This window comes from Hyaena hyaena, unplaced genomic scaffold (genome assembly GCF_003009895.1).
Source record: "Hyaena hyaena isolate Hyena2069 unplaced genomic scaffold, ASM300989v1 scaffold_10, whole genome shotgun sequence".
Classification (NCBI taxonomy): domain Eukaryota; kingdom Metazoa; phylum Chordata; class Mammalia; order Carnivora; family Hyaenidae; genus Hyaena; species Hyaena hyaena.
The window spans coordinates 1,088,420-1,112,477 of record NW_024080642.1 but is presented as its reverse complement, the minus strand read 5'-3'; the positions used below and the strand labels follow the sequence as shown (position 1 = coordinate 1,112,477).

Sequence of the window (24,058 nt, the reverse complement as noted above, 5' to 3'; positions counted from 1 at the left end):
TCATGACCTGAGCGAAAGTCGGACGCTTAACCGACTAAGCCACCCAGGTGCCCCATTTGCTAAATATTTTTTAATGAGTGAGTGCCATCTGGCCAAGCCTTCTTGCTACCCTCCCACGGCAACATCACCTCTGTTGTCACCCTTCCCCAGTGCTCTCCAGCATCTTCCAGATGGTATAGTGTTGGTTTGGTTCCCCATTGCCCCCATCACTGGAGAGTGCCATCCCACAAATGACTTCTGCCAGTTTGTATTTACTTTCTTGCATTAAGACGTCCAGTGCATTTCATCATATATGCGTTGTGCATATATTGCATTTTTAACTAGACAGATTATGAGAGATGAAGCTGATAAAAGGAGAGTAGGAGTTGAGGCGGTGGGTGGGATGTGCTTTGACAGCCAGGTAATAGACTGTCTTTTTCTCTTCACAGAAGTGTTCAGTAGAGTTCTGTCTTTGTTACCAAAGAATTAATTCAGGGGAATTGAGCCTGCAGTATGGATAGGCTACATTCCAAGTTCTCCATCAATGAATAAATACACGCAGCAGCCACACAGAGCTACAAGGATAGTGGGGCTGTGGCGTTCGGATTTGAAAGGCGACAGAGCATGGGGTTCGAAGCAAAGGCTCGGGGAGGGGCTGGTTCTGCCATTGTGCACTGTGTGTGACCCTGGGGATGTTACTTGAGCCCTTCAAGACTCAGTTTCTTCTTCTGCAAAGTGAGAGTAATACGAGTACCAACCTTATAATGTTGCCATGAGAATTAATTGCAATAGGGTACGTTACACACGTTGTATAGGGTCGAGTATATAGGGCTCAATATAGGGGAGCTCACAGTACTATTAGTATCCACCAGTCCCCTGCCCTGGGGCTTCAATGCGGCTCATAACTGGGAGAGGAAGGAGTGCGTCTGTTCTCTTCTGGTTCTTTTCCTTTGACACCTTGGTTCTCTGGTGTACTCTTATCTGTTCCTTCGTGTCAGGCTGGTCATTTCCTTGTAGCTGAGCTGATAATACTAATTGCAGGGAGTTCACGACCTCCCTATCTAAGGTTTCTCAACCTTCAGTCTTGAAGGTACAGTGACTTCCTGGCTTCCCTATTCATGCTTTGTCACCTGAGTGCCTAATGGCTCTTGCATAACCAGGCACCCCTCCCAGTGGAAATGCAAATAGACAGGGCATATCCATGCAGAACTGTTCCTTGCAACCCCAATCTTGTGGGATTGCTTCAGGGAGGTTTTACAGATCAATGAATCCTAAATCTGGCTGGCCATTAGACTCACCTGGGATGCTTTTTTAAAAATGTTTATTTATTTAGTTTGAGAGGGAGAGAGAGCGCAGGGGAGGGGCAGAGAGAGAAGGAGAGAACAAATCCCAAGCAGGCCCTGCACTGTCAGGACAGAGCCCTGTGCAGAGTTCCATCCCACAAACCATGAGATTATGACCTGAGCCAAAACCAAGAGGCAGATGCTTAAGCAACTGAGCCACTCAGGTGCCCCCAATTCACCTGGGACGCTTTAGCAGAAGATGCAGCTTCCAGGATCCCATTCTCAGTCCTTTTGAATGGAAATCTTTGTGGCCAAGAACCACTATAGTAAGAACACCTGGAGTCACACACGTAAACGGAATAACCCCGGAGATCGCTGTTGCCTGGTAAATTAACGGCCGTCGTGTCAAAGTGGTCACCCTCTCTTTCACATGGGAAGAGCAGAGGGAAGCTTAACATTTTGAGTTTCCCGCCTCAAGCTCTTTCCCAGAAATGTACCATAAGCTTGCCTTATTAGACTCTGCACCTAGTATTTCTTAAGTGTTCGGCAAGTTTTCGGCTCCTGCGGGTGTGATCGCTAACCACTGACTTTATTACGAGAGCGTGCCTTCCAGCTCCCCCTAGTAAGCCCCTTTGAGGCACTCACTTGCCTCCAGCCAGTTCTGTGACCTAGACGTGTAAGGATTAAACCTTCCGCATGTACTGCGTTTGCTTACATGGCCTAACGTACCCAAAGAAGAAGACTACACCTTATATCACAGCCTAAGAAAAGTATGGGTGGACCAACTCAGCCTTTGGGAAAAAGAAGAGGAAGAAGAAGGAGGCCTATCTTAGTTAGATGGGGAAAATCCTGAAGCAAGTGAGTTGGGGCTCTCCTTTGTGGAAGCTTAGAATGGCCAAGACCTGTTCAGGTGAGTGGCCCTGGGTATGTTCTTGACTTCAGCCTTTTCTCATACAGGAGTCCTTCTTCACACATCGAGTTCCTGAAAAGTTGGGTGCAAACAGCTTCTATCAACCAGATCTGCTGATGGCCGCTATCTTTTCCCACTTGGCTTGCTTTCTGTTGGCAGCAACTCTGAACACCTGAGCTCTCAATGTCTCTCTTGGATCAGTTGACGGGCAATCTATAAATTGATTCTTAAATGCCCTCTTGTAGAGAGGGGATTCAGCACCTAGTCTATTCTGATTCTGTGAAGAGGTGCTTACATCAGGTTTTCACTAAGTGGTGCTCTGTGCTTCGAATGTACCTAACATGGGTTGGCTTTTGTTTCTCCTTCCTGCCCATCCAACCTCACCTCATAGCCTACAAAGAACAAAACCATAAAAAGGCTTCCCCTTTGGAAGAAACTATGGGGAAGAGAAGAAGGCACTTCTATGGCAGATGTTAAAAAGGCTTGATTTTGAAGTTTCTCCATGACAGTGAGGCAAGGCTGGGTGATCATGGGTGATTGTACGAAAGGCCCCTGTGTTCCAGTGGTATCATTTGGACTCCGTTGCTTATCCTAGGAGAAAAAGGGGGAAATGGGATTAAGGGATTACGGAAAGCTAGGAGAAGGAAAGAAGGTATGTGGTATAGAGCCTGGTTTCTCACTGACAGACACTGACGAATAGCACTTAATGATTGGGGGCTTCTTAATTCTTTGTTGTGGGAAGCTGTCTGGAGCATGGTGGATTCTGGGCAGCATTCCTGTCCTCTCTCCACTGGATGCCAGTAGCACCCTCTCTCCCAACCAAAAATGCCCAGAGACATTGCCCCCCATTGAGAACCACTGCTGGAGAACCTGCATTTTCTGGAAGGGCTCTTTGTGCAAGTACTTGCACCAAGTAGTCCTCTAATCATTAGTCTGTCCTTGGCCTGCTTTTTTTTTTTTTTTTTTTTTTAAGAGAGGGAAAGGGAAGGGAAGAGAGAGAGAATCTTTTCTTTTTTTAAGTTTTTTAAAATTTATTTTGAGAAAGAGCATGTGAGAGTGGAAGAGGGAGAGAGGGGGAGGGGAGAGAGAGAATCCCAAGCAGGCTGTGTACTGTCAGTGAGGAGCCCAGTGTGGGACTGGAACTCACAAGTTGTGAGATCATGGCCTGGGCTGAAATCCAACACTTAACTGACTGAGCCACCCAGGTGTCCCGAGAGAGACACTCGTAAAAGGCTCCATACTCAGTGCAGGACCTGATGTAGGGCTTGAGCCCATCTACCCATCTGGGATGATGAGCTGAGCCACCCAGGTGCCCTTGAGGCATGAAAGTTTAAGTGACCAGAGTTAGTATATATTCTACAGATAAAGTTGCTGTTTCTCACCAGCTACAAACTCCCCTTCCCCATCTTCCTCAGACAGTTGATAGACAAAATGACCTAGTCTTTCCTCACACCCCTGCCGTTGTACCTCTGGGTGGTTTGTGTGGCCCCACGTGTGCACGAATCCATGGAAGGCATGTGTGCTGGGTTAGACCATAAATCGCCAACTTTGGGAAGCCTGTACTTACTTCTCTGCCTTACCCTTGTGCCGTTTCTGTCCCAGGCTCACCCAGGCTTCGGTGGGTGCTCCTGGATCTTGGACGCACTGGGCTCTCTGGAGGATTGGCTGCTGGAACGGGTTAGCCTGGAGGCAGTTAGACTGTCCTTCTACCACCACAGAAGAGCCATCACCAGCAGAGAGATCCTTGGAGGAGTTAAACAGAGATCCTCTTGGAAGAACTTTCGTACCAATGAAGTGTTCTGTTGTTGAGATGATTGCACTTGTCAAAAGTAATCAGATATGTCAGAAGGCTGAGTTGGAAGACAAGGTGTCGAATAAGTACCTGTTGCAATAAGAGTCTTGGTGCTACATAGGTGGTCTCTGGGTCCTGTGGTTTTAGCCTCTGACTTAATTTGTGGAAAAAATAAGGAAAGGCATTTTGTCTTGTGTTATGTGTGTAATGCTTATTTTTTATGGCTTTTAAATTTTTCTTAGGCATACTTCTCCCATTTGAACACACCCATTGTCTTTTTGGAGGACACAGTTTAACCCGTTATACCATGTACTCACCATCTCTCCCATCTTCAGCCCCAGGGTGCAGACTGCTGTGCTGGAATGAATGGAAGATTTTTTTAAAGCCCCTCTACTTAGATTTATAACAAGCAAACACACAAAAAAGTAAAAAGAAAAAGGGTCTGTTTGTTCTTTGAGTATAAGACTCATGGCATTGGTTATCTATGTAGCACTTTGCCTAATAGCATGTGCGTAATGACTGTCAAATGTATAAGCCAGCCATAACTGTAGAAAAACAAAACAATTATAGTAGCATCATAAAAATATAATTTAGGAGCATAAAGAATAAATGTAGCAGAAAGAATAAATGGGCTGATATAGTTTAGACTTGATAGTCTGGGTAAGCCTGGGCAGGTGATGTGAAGGAATAAAGGTGTTAGGCATGGGGAAGGATTCTGGGCTGAGGGAGCAGCCTGAGCAAAGGTCCTGAGGCAGGCAGGCAAGCTGCAGCTTATTAGAGAAAATGAAATGAAAGCCAGGGCAGCTGGGAGAAGACCAGTAGGAGAGGAGGTTGGAGAGAAAGATGGGGTCCCAGTCATGCAGGATTTGATTTTATTCCGAGGACGGTGTCCAGCCACTGAAGGATTTTAAACAGGGGGATTGATATCTTGTTCAGTTCTGTGGGGTTTGGGGTTTTTGTTGTTGTTGTTGAATTTTATCCTACAGTAAAGTGTACACATCTGAACACATCTCAAAGTTTTACACATATGTATATACCCAGATTAGAATACAGAACATTTCCATCGCTGCTGCTGTGTTAAGAATAGACTGAAGAGGGGCGCCTGGGTGGCTCAGTCAGTGGCTCAGCATCTGACTTCGGCTCAGGTCATGATCTTGCAGTTCATGGGTTCAAGTCCCACATCAGGTTCTGTGCTGACAGCTCAGAGCCTGGAGCCTGCTTCGGATTCTGTGTCTCCCTCTCTCTCTGCCCCTTCCCTGATTATACTCTCTGTCTCTCAAAAAATGAATAAACATTAAAAATTTTTTATAAGAATAGATTGAAGAGTGTGCAAATGGGAAGGTTAGTCAGAAATATTTTGTACGAGTTCACTAGAGAGATGACTATGGCCCACATGAGTGTGGGTGGTGGTCAAGAAGGGGAGAAGTGAAGGGATTTGAAATGAATCTGAGGTAGAACCAATGATTTGCTGATGGGATGGAGGGGGAGTGAGGAAAAAGTGAGGCTTCCTAGGTTTGGGGCTTGAGCCGTGTGGTGGACAATGGTGTCGGCTACAGAGACAATGGCCGGCGGAAGGAGGACAGGTGTTTGGGAGAGGTGACAATTGAGAATTCCATTCTGGACATGTTTAGTTTCAACCATTGGAGATGCCGAATAGAAAGGACTAGACCAAAGATACAAATGTGGGCATCGATGGTATAAAAGGTGATCTATATGAATCAGAAGGAATGAATATGATCACCTCAGAAGATGGGGTAAAAAGGAGAAAAGAAGACTTTTTAGAACCAAGGGTAAAGAAGTTCTAGTGTTTAGGATCAGATGGTAGAGAACGGATATACCACAGAGGAGAGATCTGAGAGGTCAGGAGAGGGTAGTGGTATGGAGGTCAAGAGAAGAGAAAGTGGTCTGGTCTGTTGTGCACAATCCTGGTGTTAAAAGGGGACACGGAGGGGGCACCTGGGTGGCTCAGTCACGTGAGTGTCCAACTCTTGGAATTGGCTCAGGGCATGATCTTGAGGTTTGTGAGATCGAGCCCTGCGTCTGGCTCTGTGCTGACAGCATGGAGCCTGACTGGGATTCTCTCCTTTCCTCCCTCTCTGCCCCTCTCCCCTTCTCTCTCTCTCTCTCTCTCTCTCTCTCTCAAAATAAACTTTAAAAAACTGAGACATGGACATCCAGAGCATTTGGTGACACAGAGATCATAGTGACCTTGAGAAGTCAACTCTCTGGAGCAAGGCAGGGCATCAGGCAGATTTGAGCAGGTAGAGAGTGAATGGAGGTAGTCAGAAGAGACAGCTTTTCCTATAGCATTGAGACAAAAGGAGAATTTTAGTGCTAAGAGGGAACAGAGACATGGGCCGGTAGCCAGAGGCACTTGGAATGCAGACAGAGATATTTAAGATGAGCTCAATTGTTTGCTGATGGGAATTCTGCAGGAAAGACTGAGATAGTAAGTAGAAAAAGGCAAAGGATCCGGGACCTTGAGAAGGTGAGGGGTGATAGGATTCGGAGCAGAAGTGGTAGAGGAGAGAATGAGTAAAAACACTGGTAAGTGTAGAGATTTCATGATCAACGGGTGAGGAAGTCACTACCTTTTTTCTTTTAGAAGGAAGCCATGAGAACGGAAGAGGGCTGGGGGAGGGTTGACGATATGTTGTTGTCTAACGGAGTGGGAGACTGAGACTTGGGTCCCTGGGGACAGATGGCTCACTAGCAATGAGTGCCTGTGCACAGTCTGTGATCACAAACCAACGGCAAAGTGAGTCTGGCTGTGTGGCCTTCTCCAGCTACTGGCACCTGCTCTGAACTAGGAAGGACAGAGGCCAGGGAGCAACTCCATGAGGGACAGTGCAATCCAGGCCAGCCAGGAGGGACACAGGATGAGAGGGAGACACAGAGGATATCAGGCCTGTAAACCGAGTTTCAAAGAAGGAAATTTCTCTCTCCAGCGTGCTGCAGCCTTAGCCCACCCATGAGGGCACATCTCTAGGAAGCAGCGGTGACACCAGTGACCACTCCTTGAAGTGCACCTGCTCGGTGCAGGTCCTAAAGCAGCCTTGTATGAAAAGATGTGGGGGGGACCCAGGAGCCACTTAAGCCCCACCCCCCCCATTCTCTCCAGAGTTGTCCCCTGGGGGATTCCGTACCACCAGCTCTGGGTTCCCTACAGGGACAGAGGGGCTGCTGCTCAGCTGGGTAACTTGAGGTAGACTGTCCCAGCACTGAAGGCAGCAATCTGGGGGCTGTTCGCTCAGACCTGGGCTTCTCTGATAGGTGTCTGCTGTCCTGGGGATTCAGGACAAGCATCATAGGACAGGTTTGGACACTCCCAAAACTCCGCCGGGTTTGGACAATGACAGCTAGTGACACAAGCTTCTTCTAGCTCACAGTTGTCCTGGGAGTGGCAGGGGGTGGGGGAGATCATCAATCCAGCTGATTCAAGAGCTGAGTGAGGACTCCCCTCTCTCTACTACCCTCTAAGAGTTGACTGTCCTCAGGGATCTGAGAAGGCCCTGATGTCTCCTTGACCCAAGCAATGGGATCTGACTTAGTCTATAAGAAAAGCTGGGCTCCTTCCTATCTTCTGTCACCCATCATGCTTAGTGGGCTTGACTTCTGGGCCCAGGAGATTCAGGAAGAGCTCTTTACCTCCCCTTCAACTGCCTAAAAATTTAGATGGAAGACCTTTCAGGAAGAGAGCTATTAACATTCAACAACAACCCATTATCAATTTGTGTTCCAGATTTTTCAATTTGGAAACTCTTGCTACAGCTTGGCATTCAGACCGAGTGGGGAGAGGCCATATGTAGGGTGCTTGAATTTTGAGGAGCTGTCCAGCAACCATCCTTCTTACCTTTCGGGGGGGAAACCCCCTTGCGTGTAAATGTATTGGAAGGAAGGGTACCGCTTGTGACTCAACCTCCCATGTTGGAGACAGACAGAGAGAAGTCCTACCCAGAACTCTGAATCTAGAAGGAAGATAAAGTTGAAGACAGGGTCACAATCATTTCAGGGCTATTGCACCCAGACCCCAGAGCTCCTGTGGTACCTGCCCATTTCCTAATCTGGGTCTTGGTCTTCAGTTTCCTGCTGATTCTGTGGGCACCCTATGTCATTTGTCATTTCAACAAGCCCCCCTTCCACATGGGATAATCAGTTTCTATAGTTTGCAAGTAAGAACACTGAGCGCTCATCTCAGGTCAGCCCAGGGAGACTTCCAGGGGCATTGGGTTGGAAGAATCACGGGAGACAGCTGGCTAGTAAATGCACTGGCACAGCCGTAGTACTATCCTGTCCTCCCTGCAGTTGGCTAGTGGGTGGTTAATGGGGCATTTACACCATGTTTGTTTGTTTGGGTCTTGTAGGAGAGGAAAAATAATTTTCCCTCTACCCTTGTAGGTTCTTAGTAGAGACCCTCATGCAATGAAAAGATTAACAGGAGAAAAATAAACAGAAGCTTAATAACATGTATATCTCCTGTACACATGGGAAACACCCAGGAAAGCTGAATAACTCCATGAAAGGGCCCAAGTTACCACCTTAAATACCACCTCCAGCTAAAAACAAAAGAAAGGTGTTGGAGAGGGTGGGGCCAGGCCAGTTATGGGAAATTGGGGGTGGGGGGCTGGGAGCGTGGGGATGGGGGGAAGCACAGTAAACAAGGGCATGTTATACAAATTTAAGCTGGTGCCTTCCCCATTGATATGAGTTCCTGTAGATTTAGGATCATCTTCTCTTTCTGGGATCATCTTCTCTTTCTGGGACAGAGAGGAGAACACCTTTACAAATGGATACTTCCCAGCTCTCTGCTCCTCCCCATTTGATGGACAGCAGCATCTTCTGGTGCAGTGCCAGCTGCATCCTGGAGACATGCTGATAAAGGTCAGAGTAAACAGATTTGGCTATTGCAAGCACCTGGTCACCAGGACTACTTTTAACTCTGACAAGGTGCATACTGTTGTCATAAATGACCCCTTCATTGATCTCAACTACATGGTCTACATGTTCCAGTATGATTCCACACATGGCAAATTCAATGGCATAGTCAAGGCTGAGAACAGGAAACTTGTCAACAGAAAGCCCATCTCCATCTTCCAGGAGTGAGATCCTGCCAACCTCAAATGGGGTGACGCTAGTGCTGAGAATATTGTGGAGTTCACTGGGGTCTTCACCATGCAGAAGGCTGAGGCTCACTTAAACGGTGGGGCCAAGAGGGTTATCATCTCTGCCCCTTCTGCGGATGCCCTCATGTTTGTGACAGGTGAGAACCATGGGAAGTGTGACAACTCCCTCAAGATTGTCAGCAATTCCTCCTGCACCACTGACTGCGTGCCCCCCCCCCCCCGGCCAAGGTCATCCATGATGACTTTGGCATCATGGAGTGACTCGTGACCACAGTACATGCATCACTACCACTCAGAAGACTGTAGATGGCCCCTCTGGGAAGCTGTGGTGTGATGGCTGAGGGACTGTCCAGAATATCATTCCCACTTCTACTGGGGCCACTAAGGCTGATGCTCACTGGCATGGCTTTCCATGTCCCCACCTGCAACATGTCAGTTGTGCATCTGACCTGCTGCCTGGAGAAAGCTGCCAAATACAATGATATCAAGAAGGTGATGAAGCAGGTATCAGAGGGCATTCTGGGCTACAGCGAGGACCTGATCGCCTCCTGTGACGTTAACAGCGATACCCACTCTTCAACCTTTGATGCTGGGGCTGGCACTGCCCTCAATGACCACTGTGCCAAGCTTATTTCCTGGCATGACAATGAATTTGGCTATAGCAGCCGAGTGGTGGACATTATGGTCCACATGGCTCCAAGGAGTAAGAGTCCCCTGGACCACCAGCCCCAAGTGAGAGCAAGAGGAAGAGAGAGGCCCTTAGCTGCAGGGGCGTCCTTTCCCCAACTCATCCTCCAACACACTGAGAATTTCCTGACCTCTACAGTTTCCATCCCAGGACCCCTGCAGAAGGAGAAAGGCTCGGGGAGCCCCACCTCCACTGGATGGCCGGCCCCTACAAGGACCCTGTGGCCTTGTTCTGAGCCCAGGCCCTGGCTGGGACGCGAGGAGCGCTGGGTGGCTGAGTGAGGGCCTCCCCGCCGCCAGGCCTCCCCCGGCCTCAATCCCCCCCTGCCCCCTCCTCCCCCCACCCTCCCCTACCCCCAGTCCCCCGCCCCCAGCCCGGCGGGGACGGCGGAGCCTGGCAGCGGGGGATTTGGACGCTGCGGCCTGGCTCCCGCCCCCCTCCTCCCACCACCTGGGGGTTTGGCTACCAGGGACTTTATCTCGATTCTTCGGACAGCCCAGCTCCTTCCCGGCATGCCCCGCTCGCAGGAGCCGCCCGCCAGTCCCGCGCCCGGACTTTGCCATCGGCGGGGCCGGGCGGCCTGAGCGCCTCCGGGATGCGTCCTGCGGCCGAGGCCTGAGGTGGGTGGGTCTCGCCGCGCCCCGGAGCCGCGGGAGGGAGGGGGTCGGGCGTGCCGGGGTACCGGGGGCGGAGATGGGGGCCGATGCCGGGGAAGGGGGGGAGGCGGACCGGCCGCACCTTTGTTCGGGCCGCGGAGCCCGCGCGGTGCAGCCCGGGCGCCCACAAGTTGGGCAAAGTGGGAGCTGCGCGCCTGGGAGTCCTGCGAGCCTCGCGCCAGGCCGGGAGGGGTCCCTTCTTCAGACCTGAGTGTTGGGACGGGTGTTCCCCTGCCCGGCAGGGGGAAGGCGGTGGAGGCTTGGGTCTGGTTTATCCTGGCGGATTTAGAACTCCATGGAGAAGGACACACACACACACACACACACACACACACACACACACACAGGTGGATTTAGAACTCCATGGAGGACACACACACACCAAGAAACTGAGACCTACACGCTTACACAAAGACCGAGAAAGAGACAAAAACTCATCCTGAAACACACAGAGAAGAATACACAGAGAAAAAGAAAAACACACAGAGACTCATATAGACAAATCACGCTCCGAGAAAACCAGCAAAAACTCAGAGAAAGCCCATAGGCACTCAGAGAAACACATTACTGGAAGAGAGGAAACAAAGCGGGTGGTCTTGGAGGCCATGGCGCAGGGGGAGGGGACAGGAAACGCTGGGTAGCCGGTAAGATGCCTGGAGAGGAAAATGGAGAGGGAAAAATGGAGAGATACAGAGACACAGAAATGAGAGGAAAGAAAAAGGGCTAAAGGAGGTAGCCCTTTAGGAGGGACAGTGTAGACAAACACACATCTAGAGAAATTGAGGCAGACCCTCAGAATTACCCCCTGACTTCCTATGGGAGATGCAGAAATGAGACAGACCCCCACCCTTCTCACCCTCTTGAGCAAGTGAGTTCCAGGTGGTAGAACAGCTCTGTGAAACCTTTCAGAAAGGCCTCCTTGGCACTTTGAGCCAACAAAGTCCCTATGTTGTCCACCTGGCAAATTCCTACTCATCCTTCAAACCCATCTCAGACAACATCTGCTCTGTGAAGAAAGGCTCTCGCAGAAAATCTCATCCAAGCACAGGTAGCTCTAGTCTGTGTCCTCTGCGTGTGGCACAGCACAGGGAGTTGAGCTGGGGAAGCGGGTGACAAGCAAGCAGAAAACATTTGTCCGTTTGTCCACCTCTTTCTCAGCTCATCGAGGTTTAAGGTTCGTGTCTTATTTTTCTCCAATCTTCAGAATCCAGCCTAGTGCTTGGTGCCTAGTAGATGACCAATATATACTTACTGAATGACAACTGGAACATTCAAACCTGAGACGTGTAGTATAGAAAAAGTTCTGCATCATTCTGGGATCATAGGAACTCCTAGATCAAAGCCCCTCTTCTGCAGATGGAGAAATCAAAGCCCAGAGAGGGGAAGAGACTTGCTCAAAGGCACACTAGTGGGAGCCTGTAATGAAAACAAAGCTCTCTACGAACTGAGGACTGATGGGTATGGGGGGGGGGAGGGGAAGGAGGGTGATGGACATGGAGGAGGCCACTTGTGGGGATGAGCGCTGGGTGTTATATGGAAACCAACTTGACAATAAACTAAAAAGAATAAAAAAGAAAAATAGAAAACATAGCTCTCTGAGATGCCCTTGTTTCTTTACCTGAGTCTCAGATAGGTGTGGAAGATCCCCCTGAATGAAAACAGGCAATAGGCAATGAACATGTTAACACCAGTTGTAAGTTTCTAACACGCAAACTGACAATCTAATTCTTTTCCACGGTGTTTAGAATCTTCTTCCCTTCTAAGAAAGGTGAAGGGCAGTGGATGCCCCTATCAGTTTGAGTGGATGGGTTTCTGCTTTTGGACTACAGAACCTTGGACAAATCACTTAACCTTCCTGAGCCTGTTTTCTTAACTGTAAAATGGGAATACTAATACCTACCTCAGGATTGTTAGAAGAGTTAACACACAAAGTGCCAGGCACAGAGTAGATTTTCAGTAAATGCAATCCTTCCCTTCTTAGGAGGGTATTCTTTCCTGCAGTTGGTGTAGAAGTGAAAACAGCAGTGCTAGTTGTTTCCTTTTATCCAGATTTTAAATTCTTTTTTTTAATGTTTATTTATTTTTATTTTTGAGAGAGAGAGAGAGTAGGAGTGGGGGAGGGTCAGAGAGAGAGGGAGACACAGGATCTGAAGCAGGTTCCAGGCTCCAAGCTGTCAGCACAGAGCCTGACATGGGGCTGGAACCCATGAACGGTGAGATCATGACCTGAGCTGAAGTTGAACGCTTAACCGACTGAGCCACCCAACTGCTCCCTTTTGTCCAGATTTTAAAAGCCAACCTGGTCCAGCAGGTGGCAAACTTTTAATTAGACAAAAGGCAAATTTGGGACATGACATAAAATGCATCTCGATTCTGTGCAGGCCCTCAGGTGTCTGCAGGTGACTTGGGGGGAACCTGGCTCTCCACATCCCCCGCCCCCAACAGGTAGGACCCCGCTGCCCCACTCTCTTTTGCTGCTTCTTTACCAAGGCCTGCTCTGCCCTTGTGTCTTTCAAGATTTAGCTCACTCTGGGGACGTGACTGGGACCGAGGGAGCCACCCAGAAGCATGGAGACTGTGGTGATTGTCGCCATAGGTGTGCTGGCCACCATCTTCCTGGCCTCGTTCGCAGCCTTGGTGGTGGTTTGCAGGCAGCGCTACTGCCGGCCTCGAGACCTCTTGCAGCGCTATGATTCCAAGTGAGTGGGCCCAGGGAGGGGACAGGGGCAGGGGCGGGTCCTCCCAGGGGCTCCGACAGCAGAAAATAAAAGAGAGGAGCCCATGAAGTTTGGTACTGGGCAACTGTAGCTCAGCTTTGTGTCTCCAAAATGGTACCCGAAGTCTCTCTTTCCAGGAAAGACCTTGGAGCTTAGCAATGTCCTGAGCCTTCTCTGACTCTGTCACTGAGCTCAGGAGAAAGCGACCAAATGGGCTCACCTAGCACAACGGTGTGGCCATCTATCCAGAACTGACCACTTCCCTTAGCATTTGAATACGCTCAACCTCTTTCCAGCCAGACTTTAGCAACAGAACTCCCGGGCCTGCATTCCAGCCACACATGGAAGTAGCAGATACTCCGTTTTGTGAATCCGAGCAGAGGACAGTCTCCCTCTTTGCACTGATTTCTTTGTGATGCATTGTGTGCGCGATATATTTTATAAGCATGTTCCAGTTTTCCGATTAGGGGTGTTTTAATGGATAGACCCTTGAGGGACCATGGCAGCTGACCCTTAGTTTCTCTTACCCCTCTGTCTGAATCCTATCAGCATCTCTGTTGAGAGGTGGATAATTTGTAAATGCCCGTTTATATGACCCATGAAAGCTCTGCTATGGAACGAATGCTCCGGCGTCCCCTGCTGCAAAGTCGGGCTTATGATCCCTCCCACTTCTCCGGTAGAACAAGGAAGGGGGTAGGGTTATGCGGGCGGACCAAAGTCCTTCCCGACAGTGATTCTGCAGACCAGGGAGGATTGGCTGATAGGAACTTCAGCTTCTCTGGAAAAGGTAGGCTTGAAGGGAAAATCAGTTTAAGAAGGATGCTGTTTTGTGCTGAAGGAGCAGCCCGGTCTGATACATCTGTGCCTCTTTCTCTTAGCGGCTCACCTCACTCTGCTTCACCTTTCCTTAGGCGCCGCCTGCCTCCGTGACCCACGTCTGACCGCGTGCCCTGCCTGCATCTGCGGTCCCAGAGGGTCAGGTGTGGCTCCAGGCCAACGGGTCCCTGCCTTAACTTGCTAACTTTCTGCATCCTGCTGGGGGATACGGGGGCCTCTGTGAGGAGTGGGTCAGCGACAGTCAGCCATCATGAAACCACTCACATGGGCACTTCCTTCCAGGCCCATTGTGGACCTCATTGGCGCCATGGAGACCCAGTCGGAGCCGTCTGAGTTAGAACTGGACGACGTGGTCATCACCAACCCTCACATTGAGGCCATTTTGGAGAACGAAGACTGGATCGAAGATGCCTCGTAAGCCCTGGGGACCGCGTGCTTCCTTCAGTCCCCTGGGGATGGCACACGGTCTTCTGGGTGCCCTTTTCTGGCTTTCTTTGCCACAACACTTGACCGGGTGTCCAGGGGCACTGGGTCACTTACGGCTCTTTCCCCGGCCCTCGGCATGGGGATGGAGGATCAGATTATAATATGACCATGTTTGTCCCTTCTCCCCCCATTCTGTAGATTTAAACACTGAGGCCCGTACATGTGTGGCAGAGGTTCTTACAAAGTCACCTCGATGTGCTTGGGCTATCCTTAGGGTGCCCGTGAATTTGACACTCGGGCTCCAGGGATGAAGCCTTTGTCCCCAGGATCCCTCAGGGGTCTCTCCGTCCGGCAGGAGCCTCTACATGTGGAGAAGTGTGTGCCATTATCATTCAAGACATGTGGGGGGCCATTATGTGTAGGACACTGGGCCAGTTACCACAGATATTAAACCGCTGGGGGAGACAGACTTCTACGAAATGCAGTATCTCTGAAACGTTAGCGGGTCTGTGCACAGTGCCGCGGGCACACAGAGGAGGCCACGTGTAGAGCTGCCTGGGATGGGGAGCAGGAGGTGGCTTTCATGAAGGCTGTCACAGAGTGAGGGCCTTTTGACCTGGGCCTTGCAGGATGAGGTGCTCACCCAGCGCAGAATAAGGGGAAAGTCACACGGGGTGGAGGGGACAGTGTCAGGAGCTCAGAGTTCTAAGAAAGCATGCCTTGAGAGGTGAGTGCTACCTGGAAGAGCCAGCCGGCCGGATCCGGGAGGGGAAGGGAAAGGAAAGAAAGAAGATGCCTCCTCATTCAGCTCGTGGACCTGTTCCATTTGACCCAGAGGCATTCCTGCCCTCGGTGGCATCCCACCGGTCAGAGCTATGTGAGGAGCAGGGCTGGTGCCTGGAGCCAGGTGGCCTGCGTGGAGAAGCACTGACAGATTCTTCTTGTCTCCCCAGGGGTCTCATGTCCCACTGCATTGCCATCTTGAAGGTAATACTTTTGGATTTCTCATGAGATAAGGGGGTGGGGGAGGGGACTCCCCAAATCATCCCTATGCCCACACTCTGGAAGGGCATCTTAGGAAGGGCACTGAACCCATGCAAGAGGTTTTTTAAACATGCCTGACGCTTGGGAGTTCTGCTGTTGGCACTCCCTCCTGGGCAGCCTGTTACACCTCAAGGACCCGGTCCTGCTAATATAGTGACCTGTGAGAAAGGCCGTGTAGGTGGTCACTAGCTGCATCTCCACCAGCTGGGGAAGGTGGTGTGCCCGGGGGGAGAGGGTTCCCCAGCTTCTCTCTGGGCACTTTCCTTCATTAACGGAGAGCTCAGCCCTTTGCTCCACGAGTTGAGTTCTGTGTCTGGACTTCTCCAGTTAGTAGAAGGTCCTTCACTGGCCCTCTCTGGCTGGGACGGTGGTCAGCCACCTGGGACAGTCAGTGTGTTGAAAAATCCAAACCATGAGTATCGTACTTGAAGGCAGATTTTTTTCCTTCTAATTCCTGCAGTCTCCACAATTGGGTGGACAATTGCATCCAATTTGCGTTTTGACTAGTTTTTATAGCTTTGGGTAATTTTTATAGTTTTAGCACTTAAAAAATTTTTCGGGGGGGCTCCTGGGTGGCTTAGTCGGTTAAGCGTCCAACTTTCGCTTAGGTCATGATCTCGCAGTTTGTGGGTTCGGGCCCCGCGTCGGGCTCTGTGCTGACTGCCAGCTCAGAGCCTGGAGCCTGTTTCAGTCTGTGAATCCCTCTCTCTTTGACCTTCCCCTGCTCACGCTGTCTCTCTCTCTCTCCTAGAAATGAATAAAAAAAAAAAACCTTAAAAAAATAAAAAAATTTATAAAAAAAATTTTTTTGAAGTTTATTTATTTATTTTGAGAGAGAAAGAGAAAAAGAGAGAGAGAGAGAAAGTATAAGCAGGGAAGGCCAGAGAAAGAGGGAGAGGGAGAAATCTCAAACAGGCTCTGCACTGACAGCATGGAGTCTGATGTGGGGCTTGAACTCACAAACTGTGAGATCATGACCTGAGCCAAGACCAAGAGTCAGGTGCTTAACCGACTGAGCCACCCAGGCACCTCAGTATTTGGTCTTTTAATCCTTGCCTGATAGAATAATATTGAAATATTTGGCCAATTGCAGATATTGACAGTTTCTTCATCTCGGTAACCTGGGAAACTACATATTTATCTTTTTGTCCAGTAATTATTCAAGATTTCAAAGATAGACGGCCTTGTGTTTTCTCTGGTTTCATTCAGTACAAGATAGTATGAAGTCTTTCATCCCACCTCTCCTGTAGCTGTCCCTCTTGAGGGACAAAGGAGCGTCTAGTAGGAAATTGTCACACAGTCCAGGATTATTTAATTCCAAGAAGCATTTGGGTGTGGATATGGTTTCAGACAGGTCTAATGACTAGAGCAATCATGCCGTATTCATCTGCCATCTCCCAGCTAGCATGTGTCCTGGCACTGTTTTGTCCCTGTCCCCACCTGTGACACCTGAGCTGGGGGATAAGTCAGCAGCAGGAAGGAGTCTTATTGGATTGGAATCAGTGGTCCAGCTGAGGTCCTCAGATCAAAGGAGAGGGGAGAGGCCCTAGGGTCTGGAGGCTCTTTGGCTTGGCCACCTGCCCTTGAGTCCCCAGGCTCTCTCCTGGGTGAGCTCTTGGCCTTCTTCCCGCCCTCTTTTCCAGCCCCAAGTAGGAGGCAGGTAACGGAACTTATTTACCAGGGACAGGAGCACATCCAGGTTCTAACATCAGGTAGGTGTGGAAGGGGGGAACCAAGCTTTTGGAAGTGGTGGCATTGTTGATGGATGACGAGATAGGCCTCAGGTCATAGTCATGCCTTTTTTGAAGACTCGTTTGCCATGGCTATGTTGACAAACCCCGTGACAAACATGGCCAACCCCAGATAATTGTTGAACTAAGGGCTGCTTTTGGAGGAAGTGCTTCAAGGGGACAGTGTCCTCTGTCCAGCTGTGTTCCTGAGGGTGCCCCACTGGGGAGATCTAGCCATCTGGAAGGCTAAACCATGAGGTGAAAGAATAGAAGGAGAAAGTAGGTTTTTCCCCCCAGACAAGAAGGCAAAATTAGAGCACATGATTTTTCTTAGACGGATTATTTCAGCTTGGACTTCTCTAAGCCGAAACCGTGACCCTGATCTGAGCTCCCCACCTCTCTCTCCTCACTGGACCGCGTCCTTGGCTTTTGCCTCTCCCACCCCATTAGTCTTGCGTGCTTTTCACTTTAATTTGCCTGCTAGGTTAGGGGCCCCGGTGTGGGATGGAACCCAAGGCAGGTGCCGTATTTGTGGGGGCAGCAAAAGCTCTTGGGGGAGCTGGGGCGTCCCCTCCCTCATCACCTCTCCCCTCCCTGCTGTGTTAGATTTGTCACACTCTGACAGAAAAACTTGTTGCCATGACAATGGGCTCCGGGGCCAAGATGAAGAACTCAGCCAGTGTCAGCGACATCATTGTGGTGGCCAAGCGGATCAGCCCCAGGTGAGCTGGTGGGCCTTGAGGGCCCCACCCTCTGGGGGGGAGGGGCAGGGTGGAGGGAGGGACCGGAAGCTCAGGTGGCAGGCAGGCCAGGCTCCTCGAAGAGGCAACTTCAGTTATTGGTGTCCTTGACATTTACAGAGCACCCAGGAAGGTTTAGATTCTCAGAGACCGAGCCAGGGTTTAGATACTGGTCTCACACAGTGGCCCCCGCCTCCAACAGGCCTCCTCTGGCGGCTTTTTGGGGAATCCTAGCATATGACTAGTGCTGACTCTTCCAGTCCATTCTGCAGATGCCTCAGCCTCTCCCTCAGCCCCATTCCAGCTGGGGCTGCCTGCCTTCCCTTCTTCCCAGGCTCTGGGCGGGAAGCACATTTTCCGACGGTGTCCACACCCTCATGCAGTGACCCGCTGGCCACGCCCCACCCTGCCCTATCTGTACGGGAGACCAGTTTCAGGGACCTGCTCCTTGCCACTTCCCTGTCAACCAGTGCCCCAGCCATGGCCCAGCCAGCAGCCTCCAGGACTGGGTTTGGGGGTTGGGGGGGTGGGAGAGAAGCCATACCTCATTCAGATCTCCCAAATTCCAGGCTGTCTACAAAACCCCATGTGGGAGGCAACCAGCAGGACTGTAGTCAACAACTACACCCCCTCATTTGGGCTTGACTTTGTGGAGAAACATAAAGCCCTTTTCTTAGGAAGGAGGGTGGTACTGAGTTTGTGCTGCCATCTGGTGGCTGGTATGTGGATGTGCCTGAGTTGGGAGTTGGCCTCGTCCAGGATGTTTTCTCAGTCATCCAGGCAGCCTTACCGTGGAGACAGTGCCTCCTGTCCCTGGTTGGAATGGTGGCACTCCCAGTGAGTTCCAGGGGCTCTCGGTTTCCTAGTTGCCATGGCCTCTGCTAGATGCCGAGGAACCAGCCCTCTGAAGGAATATGAGAGCTGGAGCACTTGAACTCTGTCCAGGGAGTTGAGTGAGTTGAGAAAGTAGGAGGGAGATAATCCCAGGGAGAGACTCAGCCCAGAACAGTTCTTGGCTTTCTGAACTGGAGCTGCCCCGCATGGGCGTAGCCACAGGACTTGTACCAGCCTGGCCAGGAGGCCCTCCAGCCGAGGCTCTGGGCAAGCAGGAGGCGTTCCTCTGGCCACCCATTGTTGGTAGAGACTGCTCCTATCTGCTAGACCTGCGTCATGCTTCCAGTCCCTGCTAAGAGCCACCCCTGGGGCTGGTGCAGCTCCTGTGATGTCTACTTGTAAACCAGGAGGCATTGCCGGGAGGGGTGGGAGGAGGACAGAGATTGGGATTTCCTGGGAGGAAGGAAGTCCTTGGCGATGGGGATTAGCCCTGTTTCTAGAGGGAGGGTGTGGCATTGCTCAGAGTGGACCTGACCTGGTACACACTGGCCCTTCCTTTTGAGCCCCTTGGACTGCTTCCCGAATGTTCCCCGCCATAATTCAGTCAGTGCCCTTGCTTCATCTTTTTGCCTTCATGCTTCTTTCTTCATCCGGACTGTTTTTGCCCCCATTGGTTTTTTTTGCTCCATTTATTCTACATAGTGTGTGGATACATATTAGTTTCCAGGCGAGTGGCTTCAGCTCCAGGGCACTACAGGGAAAGGGGCCGGTGAAGACAGCTGCTGATGATCTTTGTGTTTCCTCACCAGCCCCTTAGCCTTGAGACAGAAACATCAGAGGGCATCTATCTGTTTTCAGGTGCTTTTCAAAATCAAACAATACATCATTATTTTTTCTTCCTGACTACCGAGGGGTCCAGGAGCAAGGATTTGGCTGAAAATCTTGAACCATGCAAATCAGAATGAATAGCAGCTCCTTTCTGAACTTGACTTAAAAAAAAAATTAACCATGAATTGTACCGTATGTAAAGGAAATCCAGTGGAGTAGTTTGGACCCAAATTAAACTTGTAGGCTTTTTTTTTTTTTTTTAGTGTTCTCTATAGTTAGCCATTTTTTTTTTTTTTAAAACACAGTAGTAGCAAATACTTAACCAAAGTCAAAATGCAGAAATAGGAGATCTGGAAAGTGAAGGAGCCCCAGCTTCCACCCCATTCCAATCCCTGGTGGCAACACGACTGAATGGTGAGTGTTCGTTCGCCTGCTGCACGTCACAGCTTTTGTTTATTTTCACGCCATGGATTGATCAAACTTTATATATTTTTGGCAGTTTGCCCTTTTAATTTAGTAGTGTATCTTGAACATCATTCCAGAAGGGTGAACGTAACACTTTTTAAAAACTACAGGGACTGAAACAAAACCAGAAAACAAAATATTCTCCAAACTGAACCGAAAGTCTTTCTGTTTAAGGCTGTCTGAGAATGCAAAAGCAATTAGAGAAAGACTCAATAAAATTGGGGCTCTTCAGTATCAGGAGACAAAGAGAGGTAGAAATGAAGGAAGAACAGAAAAGGACCCAAGGAAGGTGAAATACTGACATCCTTTTTGCCTCCCCACAGAGTGGACGATGTGGTGAAATCAATGTACCCTCCGTTGGACCCCAAACTCCTGGATGCACGGTGAGGAGTGGGGGAGGGGCTGTTCGGTTTCTCACCCTGGAAGCTCACTGTTGTATCACATCCCGGAGGCCCACTGTGTGGGTTGTGGAGAAGGCTGTGGTGCTGGGCTCCCAGGGCTTTGAGCGCCATTGAGTGTGAATGGTGATAGAGGTCCGGCTCTTCCTGAAACCTGGGATTAGGAAGAGCCGGTCTTAGATTTTGAATTTTTATGATTAAGTATCTGGCCACGCAAAGTCCTATCTGCACCTTCCCTGTGTCCCGTTTCTCCCATGGGCTGCCTCTCTTCTTGGGCCCCGGAAGCAGACACGCCATGGCTGTGAGTGCCGCCCAGTGGGCCGGGCAGGTGGTGAGCAGAGTGAAGAGAACGGAAGGGACAGGTCAGCTCAGGCTGTGCTCACCTGTACAGGTCATACCCGGGACCCCCTCTCCTGACCCTCCCGTAGTACACTGAGCGTACTTAGGCTTTTGAAATTCTGTTCCTCTACCAGATGCAAACTCATTAAAACAAGCAGAATCTTTTGTCTCTTGGATTTATATGAGCATTTCATAGATCTGCTGTGTGATGATTGCCAGATTGCAGTGATTACAGTGGCTCCCGGTGCTTCAGTTGGTTTTTCTGCTCCGCTCCCATTGCTGCCCAGCTGTGCCTACGGGCTAGGAATCTGTAGTACAGCCCTACGTGCATCATACACACTCACTGTATAAAAGATATTCTACAGTGAATCTTTCAATACTGGGAAATAAAACCCTCCTCCTCAATTTGGTTTTTGATTAAATTTTGTTTTTAGAGTGGTCTAAACCATCTCAGGGCCTTATTGATTCAGAATCAATAAGGGATGCCCCAGACAGGGGTACGTATGTCCTGTCTTTAACTGGGCAACAGTTGGGGATGCGCTCATCCAATCGACTAGGTCTGAACTGTCCTACAGAACACTCTTTTGAGATGTCACTAGGCACGCTGCACAAACTGGGCTCCACAGTCTTAATTAAATGAGTGAGTGAGCCACAGCACACTGTATTCTTTCCTTACAGCTCTATATGATAAAGCTGTTACCGGCTCAGAGAAGGCTTTGGGTAATGTTGTTCAACCCAGCCATTCCCAAATGTATTTGAGTGTGGATCCATCTTTAAATCACTCACCAGCCTCTCAGGGAAGGGGCTCCAGGGTTGAAGAATGGCAGACCAGAGTTTGTCCATGCAGGCTGTGGAGCACGGTCCGTTTCCCAGAGAGGCTGACTGATCCTGCTGCTTCTTCTAGGACAACTGCCCTGCTCCTGTCTGTCAGTCACCTGGTGCTGGTGACCAGGAACGCCTGCCACCTGACCGGGGGCCTGGACTGGGTCGACCAGTCACTGTCGGCTGCTGAGGAACACCTGGAAGTCCTTCGAGAAGCAGCCGTGGCTTCGGAGACAGATAAAGGCCTCCCGGGCCCTGAAGGGCTCCTGCAGGAGCAGTCGGCCATTTAAAGCCGCCGTCCCTGGTGGCTCAGCGGAACCTTCCGCTTTTCCCCGTAGTGTCAGTTCTCCACAGCTCAGGACTTCAGCTGTGCGTGAGAGGCCGATGCCTCTGTTGCAGTTGCAAATGGTGGCTGTTGAGTGGCAGTCTAACACCACGGTTCCTGGTGACCACATGCCCATCTGTACAGCAGAGCTTTGGAAACTGGTAGACCAGCAGCTTTATTTAGCCCACCTAGTGTTTTTAAGAAAATTGAGCCACCGTCTAAAAAATCACAGGGTTTTGCATTGAAATCAGAGTTTCTGGCTTCTCTTAAACAATCTGAAGATAAGGCGCCTCTGAAATGCATCTGCACAAGACAATCAACTTGAACTCAGTGGGAGTTGTGTCTTTTGACAGGGCTTGTTCTCTCTCCCTCTCTGTCTCTCTGTCTCTCTCTGTCTCTCTGTCTCTCACCTGGTCTGTTTCATTTGTTTGTATTATCTGTCTAGTCCCTGGGGCATCTGAGTCCCTCCTCCCCTTCCCAGGTTTGCCTTTGAAAGTGAACACAGAGTTCATTTTTCCTTTTCGTTGGGCCTGCAATTTTCCCTACCTGCCACTAGGAAGACAGTACACTTGGACTTCTGTCAAGCAAGTGGTTATTGAGTCATTCAAACGTATTGGGTGTGGCCTGACGTATTTGAGAAATGAGGGTGGGAGAAGGGAGCCTAAGAGTCCTGAGGACACCTTGTGTGTACGACCCAGAAAGAGGCATGTCAAGACCCTTCAGAGTTTAGGCGGAAGTTAAGATCCTACCATAAACTAGTTTCCACATGAGCAGTGACCTTCATGAAGGATGTGGTCCCCCTTTCTTTTGGTTTCTATCTGTTTTGCAAATATTGAAAGATGAGGGGCATTTTTATGGCTCGGGACCTTTGTGGGATCCAGAATCCCAATCGCATAGTCCAGACATACATCCGAATTGCATAATTGCCATCATAAACATATAGGAAGGAAAGGCTGAAGTACTTTGGTTCCTCTCAGGATCTGAGTCAACATTGCTCTTGGGAGAAAGGGCTCTGGCTCAGGAGCTGCCTTGGTTCACATGCTGTGCTGTTTGGCATGTTTGGATCTCCGAGTCTGGTCCCACTTCATTTTCTGTGCCCTAACTTGTGTTTGGATCTCCGAGTCCGGTCCCACTTCATTTTCTGTGCCCTAACTCGTCAGCAGATGCCTCAGTCTGGTTCTAGAGAACCAGGACCCCATATTCCCAAGTCCAAGATTGGAGTCTTGTTTGTCATTCGAGTGTCCCACTGGGCACAGTCCATTCTCTCCTGGAAAGCAGGGTGCTTCTGACCAGTGTACTGTGTACCAGTTCCCACCTGGGACATGGAGTCAGGAGAGGAAAGCTCAGATCAGCTCGCTGTGGACTGATGAGTGGATTCCTGATTGCAGGGACACCTTACTGATTGTCCATTCCCATCAGCTCTGAACACATGCTAAGTAGCTAACTTTCTTGTCCTGCTGGTAGGCTGTGAATGGGAAACTTCCTGAAAGCCACTTTGAATTTGCCATGTTGTGGCCTCCACAAACAGACATCCACAGTCCTGTTTTTCATTTTCCCTTCCTTTCAAAAACCTGCACTCATGAGATTGGAAACCACTTTCTACTAAGGGGTTGCAATGACCACCATAGTTGTAAATGTCCCTGCATTTTAACCCAGGTCAGAGCCCTAAGCCAAAGAGAGGTAGCCCCAAACTGGCATCTCAAATACCATCCAGCAGGTGTGGGCAGCGGGGAGAGGTGGAGGTGAAGTTTCCCAGCATCCCTGAAGCAACACCTGTCATCGCCTACCTTCTGTGAGCCCTTGCAAGTCCTGGCCCCTTCCTGAATCCCTGGGTTGCTGCAAGGAGAGGTTTCTGCACACCTGGGAAGTGCCTGCTAGGCTGCAGGGTCTCTGAGCTGGCTGCAAATCCTTTGTGTCTGGTGCAGGGCAAACAAGTCTCTGGAGAAGGTGAAAGTTGGCTAAAGTTACCTTCTCCCTCAAGAGGACCTGGTTGGTGAGCACAGGGGTTCAGCCTGATGTGGTTTCCTAGGAGATGGATGCATCCCAGGTCCCCAGTTCACTAGTGTCCTTGTATGGTGGTAGATCTTCCATGACCTGCACCACCCCATCCCTGCCCTGGAGT

The 24,058-nt window shown here is 50.1% G+C and overlaps 1 protein-coding gene and 1 pseudogene across 1 annotated transcript; both read left to right on the top strand.

The window, feature by feature from the left end:
- The first annotated feature begins 8,770 nt into the window (after window positions 1–8,770).
- LOC120245745 lies at window positions 8,771–10,394 on the top strand (annotated as a pseudogene).
- Window positions 10,298–23,037, top strand: TMEM98 (transmembrane protein 98). Its single transcript, XM_039251587.1, has 7 exons — window positions 10,298–10,395; window positions 12,949–13,130; window positions 14,268–14,399; window positions 15,365–15,398; window positions 17,792–17,907; window positions 20,376–20,435; window positions 21,694–23,037. The coding sequence occupies exons 2-7, from the start codon at window positions 13,000–13,002 to the stop codon at window positions 21,899–21,901; spliced, it is 681 nt and encodes a 226-aa protein (XP_039107518.1). The 5' UTR covers window positions 10,298–10,395; window positions 12,949–12,999; the 3' UTR covers window positions 21,902–23,037.
- The last annotated feature ends 1,021 nt before the right edge of the window (window positions 23,038–24,058 follow it).

What these genes read in the sequence shown, in the direction of transcription:
- TMEM98 (XM_039251587.1), top strand. Translation starts at nt 13,000, where the DNA reads ATGGAGACTGTGGTGATTGTCGCCATAGGTGTGCTGGCCACCATCTTC. An exon ending in TTGCAGCGCTATGATTCCAA is followed by an intron (nt 13,131 to 14,267) that starts GTGAGTGGGCCC and finishes ACTTCCTTCCAG; the next exon opens with GCCCATTGTGGACCTCATTG. An exon ending in CCCAAACTCCTGGATGCACG is followed by an intron (nt 20,436 to 21,693) that starts GTGAGGAGTGGG and finishes TGCTTCTTCTAG; the next exon opens with GACAACTGCCCTGCTCCTGT.